The sequence below is a fragment of the Lethenteron reissneri genome, chromosome 52 (genome assembly GCF_015708825.2).
Source record: "Lethenteron reissneri isolate LAM-NWPU_2019-01 chromosome 52, ASM1570882v1, whole genome shotgun sequence".
Lineage (NCBI taxonomy): Eukaryota > Metazoa > Chordata > Hyperoartia > Petromyzontiformes > Petromyzontidae > Lethenteron > Lethenteron reissneri.
This window is the reverse complement of record NC_083830.1, coordinates 11,220,016-11,226,164: the sequence shown is the minus strand read 5'-3', so window position 1 is coordinate 11,226,164 and position 6,149 is coordinate 11,220,016. Positions and strand designations below refer to the sequence as shown.

Genomic DNA, 6,149 nt, shown 5'->3' with positions numbered 1-6,149 from the left:
TCATCAGCAAGCTCGGTCTTTGCGTGAACCATTGAACACAAACAAAACTCCGAACCGGTTTCCACATTTAGTGCTCATCAGTAGGCTCGGGCTTTGCGTGAACCATTGAACACAAACAAAACTCCGAACCGGTTTCCACACGCAACGACTCATCAGCAAGCTCGGGCTTTGCTTGAACCATTGAACACAAACAAAACTCCGAACCGGTTTCCACATTTAGTGCTCATCAGCAGGCTCGGGCTTTGCTTGAACCATTGAACACAAACAAAACTCCGAACCGGTTTCCACACATATCGACTCCTCAGCAAGCTCGGACTTTGCTTGAACCATTGAACACAAACAAAACTCCGAACCGGTTTCCACACGCAGCCACTCATCAGCAGCCTCGTGCGTCACTCGGAGCGAGCCAATCAGGGCGCTGTGTGGCGGTCGCTAGGCAACGCTTCCGGCACAACAAACCCCGCCTACTGCCTTGGCGACCGCGTGCGCAGCAGAGAATTTACAACCGCGGGCACATCGCAAACAACAACAACAACAAAGACGACGATCACAACAACAACAACTGGTTAGCATCGTGGCTGGTGGTGGCTGCTGCTGCTGTTGTTGTTGCGGTTGTTGTTGTTGTAATGGAGGCAGCGAAGGACGCTCCGCGGACACAGACGACCACCCAGGGCAACGTGGCCACGCACACTGAAGACCCGGGCAACAGCAGCAGCAGCAGCTACTTCAACACCACCAAGGAGGTGAGCTGCTCGGTCCCGGCACGGGAACGTGGAAAGTCCCCACCCACGATGATGGTGGAGTTGGTGGGTGTTTCTGTTGCGTGTAGTCACTTGAAGATGTTTCTTGTTCATGGTTTTGTTCGTTGCGGTTATTAGGTTATACCTCCGAATACATGGAATGAAACTGACACTTCATGATTGATGGCGCGGGGAAGTTTTGCTGTGACGTTGAGTCAGGGATTTCATCTCGGCAGGGAGTTTGTCCGGGGTTGGTGATGGGGTAGGTGGTGGTGGTGGTGGGGAGGTTACCGGGGAAATATTTGCTGAGAAATTAAAGCCTCTGACTTTGTATTCTTTGGGTCTTTTGGTAAAGTCCCGTCGATAGGTTCAAAGAAAATAACAAAAATAGCAAAAAAAACGACGTTTCGATCACAACATAGCTTGTGTTGTGATCGATAGATAGGTTAAAAGGAAATAACGCCGTTTCGATCACAACAAGCCATCGCTTGTGTTGTGATCGAAACGTCGTCGTTGTTATTTCCTTTGAACCTATCTAAAACCAAAGAATATGAATTAATGCAGTCACGAAAGCTTTAAGTCAATATTTAGTTTTCTCTGACTTTGGTTAATTAGCAGCAATATTCGGGGTCTGGAGCGGTGGCGCAGTGATTGAGCGGCTCAGGGGTGACATTAATGTATTTTTACTCCAATAACCGAGAATAAAATAGAGTTACTGTCATCATCACAAAATTGTGAAATTGTCACCGCTGCCATGGTGTGGTGAGCGCCCTGACCGTGGCTGTTGGTTAGGGGCCTCCATAAATGACGTCACACATCGAGGGGGGAGGGGGTCAGACATATGTTACGAGGGGGGGAGGGGGGTTGAAAAATGTGACGTCACACAAAAATGCGCAACTTTAAATAAATATTAAATAAATAGAACTATTATAACACAAATTTTGATTAATTTTCATTAACTATTTGATTCTTTAAATTTACTAAGGTCACCTTTTATTTATTGCATGCTTCTCCATGGGAGAATGGAGAAGCATACATTTTGTAATTTTTTTTAATGATTGCTATTAAACATTTTGATTCCAATGATTCTACCAGGGCTTTTCATTCTGTGGAATGAATGTGTGATTGTTATAATTGGACTCTCCATTTTGCTTCGTTCTACTACAAAGTTTCAAGTATTTTTCATAGTTATAATACTTTTAATATTTTATAATTATAAGAGAATTTCAATATAATATTCTGAACATCTGCAGTTTTAGTTAGACGTTGAATATTTTCAAGTGAATTTTATGCTACATTTCAGCTTTCCAACGCCTCCTTTTTAATAAATGTTTTCTCCTACAACATCAGAGTGCATCGCCACATTAAATACGCACTACAATGACAATAGTTTAAAGTGATTTGAAGCATGTTTTATGTTCAAAATGGAAATGTGTTTTTTTTTTTGGGGGGGGGGGCAGAGCTTTGTGGCGTCATATTTGAGGTGGGTCTGACTTTTTGTGACCCCGTGTGACGAGGGGGGGTAAAAAAATCGGCCAAAATCGCGTGACGTCATTTATGGACGGCCCCTTAACTCTCATTGTGTTGTCTCCCACGATGTCACTCTGCGCTATGGAGGTACCTTGAGCGGTGACACGGCCCAGCTGTGTGTATGTTTGTGTGTTGAACTTCATTCGCACCGTACGTCGCCCACTGTGCTAATCGGAGGTGCGGGAGGGGAGACAACGAACACTTAAACACTCACAAAAGCGGTTCTCAAGAAATGAGTTTTCAATCCAGATGATGTTTCTGTTGCTCCAGTGGCTTCCTAATATCGGAAGGAGGAGCGTTTCCAGACCGATGGTGAGCCAAAAGCCGCCACTGCTGAGAGGATGAGCGGAGTTCGCGTGATGGTTTATGCTCCCTGACGAGATGCGCGAGGCATTGCGGTTCATTTGTGGCGAGCGCTTTGTGTGTGATGTGTGCGACCAGCTGTAGCGCCTACGCCGCTTGTTGCAGAGAGGTTCACGGTTGGAATCTAACGGCCGTCCTGGTGAATACTACTGCGGTGTGTATCGACCATGATGATAACCCCGCGTAGCCATTTGCTTTACAGTGGACGTTAAAGGTCCCCTGACGTCATCCTCAAGTGTAGTGCCATCGCGGGCCGACGTCAGGGTACGAATTTTGCCGAATTCGAATTTTACCAAATTAGATTTTTTTTTACTTTACCATTTTCGAATTTCGCCAAATTTTGCCAAATTCGAAAATCACAGAGCAAATTACTAAAGAGCAAATCATCGGCTCCCGACTGCCGGACTAATACCCAAAGTTTCCCAGGTCTGTGCCACATCTTCGCGCACAGCTCACTCTCGCAACCGAGACTCATCCTGGCCTCTCGATTTCGCACCTCGCTACACAAAGCCAACTCGACATGAAACGATCGCGTGACTTATGAACTTAACTGTGGCGTGACTGCTATGACGGACGTGCCTTTCTTGCAAGGACATGCCGAGGACGTGACTAAACCAAAACTACAACTTTTATTTTACCAGGGACGGCCCACTGAGCTATTTGGCTCTTTTTCAGAAGTGGCCTGGCCACAAATTATAGATCGACGAAGTGGCTTTTCACGTGGAAATTTATAGCAGCCAAATACTCTAAATGCGTAGAGGTAAAAAGCGGAGGACTCGGAGAAAAATCCACGCGGCCACTGGAAGAGGGACACGCAAACTCCAAATATACAGGCGTCAGTGTCGGGATGGGACCAAAGACACCCTGTATACCAGGCGAGGTCGTTAACATCTCTCCACCGTGGTGTGACCGTCTGCTGTGGTGTGACTGCTCCGCGTGGCTCCTGGTTGTCCGCAGAGGCCGGCCGTGTGCATGTACGACGTGCTGTTCCACCAGCCGAGCGGCTACGACGCACACCTCCACCGGGATGACCGCCAGCATTCCAAGTCGCGGGGCCTCAACGTGCACGCCGAGGTGGGGCCTCCGCCACCTCCTCCTTCACCACCTCATCACTACATTCTCCATCACCACCACTACTGCCACTACCACAGCCAACATCATCACCATCACCACCACGACCACAACCATCAGCTCTATCAACACCTCCACCAGCACCGCCGCCACCAACATCAGCACCGCCATCGCCGCCACTACTGCCACCATTGGCACTACCACCTCCGCCGACACTGGGCCTCCCCTAGGTTGACTCAGCCTTAAGCGAGTACCTGGTGCAGCGTGTAAAGATCCGACGCGTTGGGAAACAAGGGCGGCCGGGCGCGGTTGCTGGCCACGTCGCCCCCTGGTGCTCTGCGCCGGCCTTTGTCGGTGCTCGCGAAGAGACACTTTTTATGGGCCACGACGGTGGGGCACCTTTGTCTTTGTCGCGCAGGAGATGGCGCGAGACGTGCCCGTGCTGTCGTCGTCCGAGTACGGGCGGCAGCCGAGGGTGTTCGTGGACCCCAGCGACCGGCAGTTTGCCCGCGTTGGCATCGTGCGGGCCGAGTTCTACCGGCTCAACGGCTCGTCGCTCCAGCACACGGGCTCCTGCCAAAACTGAACCTCACCCCCTCCCACCGCCTTCCCATCACCTTCCCACCGCTGCTGTCACTTCATTCATAAAGGCCCAGGGCTGTGATAGTTTTGGGAGGGGGGGGGGGCAGCCCCCCACCTGCCCCCTTCTTTGTTTATTCGATTCCTTCCAATGACCTTCGTACCTGATGATGCACAACGCTTGATTGCGACACACCTCGGGTGACTTCAATTCCGTTCACGCAAAGAAGAAGGGTGCATGTGCGTTCGTCCTGTGCACGTGCAGGAGTTTTAACGTTACAAAGTACACACGGGTGCCGCGGTGGCTAGGAGATGTTAACTACCTTGCCTGCACATCTGTGGAAAAGAGCTTCAGAGCTCATCAGATTTGTCCGGGATAAACAAAGATTTAGATTTGGATTACTCCCCCACACCACCCCACCCCCCTCGTATGCAATGTGTGATGCAATAAAACGTCTTAACCTTGCGATTGTCTCTCATTTACAGGATATCTCTTAAGTCTTGCCTCTCCTCTCAGCCTCCAACGAGGCCACCGATTCCCAAGGGCCATAACCAGTGAAGTGCCCCATCTAGTTGTTTTAACACGTAGTAGTAGTCGTAGTAGGCTTTCGCAACCAACATTATCCATACCAAAGATTTTTGTTGGGTTAGATCGCGTAGATATGTCGTTAAACCCGCCACCACCCGACACAGCCAATTAGTAAGGTTTGTCGCGTAAGCAAAACGTGCCAATTCGTTAACCCTTTCAACACACCGGTTGTGAGTTGGAGAGTAAACCCACACCATTTACAATGAGTTAACGACTCTGGTGATTACAACCAGCATCAATATTGAAATGTGGGTTTAGACCGGTGTGCTGAAGTTGTAACTAATTGGCACGTTTTGTCTACGTGACAAACCTTACTAAATCGGCCGTGTCGGGTGGTGGTGGTGGTTGGTTTAACGACACATTTATATTCACGTGATGTAACCCAAAAAAAAACTTTTAGTATGGCCCATCTAGTTCCGTCGTAGACAAGGTGTTAGTACTGCCTCCATCACGGTATTCGCTAATATTGCACTTTAAACGACCGCTGTGATGTATGTGTAGTGGGTTCTCAGCGAGACAGACGCCGTAGTTGAGGCACACTCGTTTATTTAACCAAAAGGCGGTAACAACACTTGAAGGGGTAACGGCCCCTTCACCCATACTAAACGGGAAACACCCCTAGCACTATTCCCTGACTGTCCTATTCCCAGTCCTCCACTACGAGTGCTATGGGAGGCTATCTGATCCGCCCCTGGTCAAGCACGGATCCCAGCACCCAGCTAACCAGGCCGTGCTCTTACAAGAGCAGCGGTCCTGGAGCTCTTGGGGCCGCGCCACTGGCTTGCCCTGCTCGGCCCTGACAAGGACAGCGAGCCAGGGGAGTCCCAGGGCCTATCCTGCCGGTCTTCCATCTTCACTGGTAAAGCTTCAAGCACTGGCCTCGAGCCCTCTGGCTCCCCGCCTTTTATAGGAATCCTCTCCGAGGGGTGGGGCTGTGGGGGATCACAGCACCACCCATGGCCCCCCAGGGTTAACCGATGCGGACGTGGATGTAGACACCCGTGTGTGGGTGCAGACACCCTTGTGTTTCTGTCCGCCTTTCTCCCCGTAACAACCCCTACATCTGTACGCAAGTCGGTTGAACGTCTTTCCCACCGTACGTAGCCAACCGTGATAATCGGAGATCACGAGGATCCGTAATTAAAATGAAAAACCAAATCGATAGGAATATTTGTCCAGGTGACAACTTGATTTGATTGGGTTTGGGTTGTGGAGGGTATATAGTAGCGTCGTTGAAAATTGGTATTGTACCTACACGGTCTAACCCAAAAGTAAAT

General features: G+C 49.7%; 1 protein-coding gene across 1 annotated transcript; it reads left to right on the top strand.

Annotated features, from left to right (window-relative positions):
- The first annotated feature begins 452 nt into the window (after positions 1-452).
- On the top strand, positions 453-4,749 carry LOC133355991 (cilia- and flagella-associated protein 90-like). Its single transcript, XM_061573461.1, has 3 exons — positions 453-743; positions 3,591-3,707; positions 4,123-4,749. Exons 1-3 carry the CDS (start codon positions 627-629, stop codon positions 4,288-4,290), a joined length of 402 nt encoding a protein of 133 aa, XP_061429445.1. The 5' UTR covers positions 453-626; the 3' UTR covers positions 4,291-4,749.
- Positions 4,750-6,149: the final 1,400 nt, after the last annotated feature.

Bases quoted from the DNA above. Each gene is read 5' to 3' on its own strand.
- LOC133355991 (XM_061573461.1), top strand. From the start codon at position 627: ATGGAGGCAGCGAAGGACGCTCCGCGGACACAGACGACCACCCAGGGC. The intron at 744-3,590 runs GTGAGCTGCTCG...GGTTGTCCGCAG, and splicing joins ACTTCAACACCACCAAGGAG to AGGCCGGCCGTGTGCATGTA. The intron at 3,708-4,122 runs GTGGGGCCTCCG...TTTGTCGCGCAG, and splicing joins GCCTCAACGTGCACGCCGAG to GAGATGGCGCGAGACGTGCC.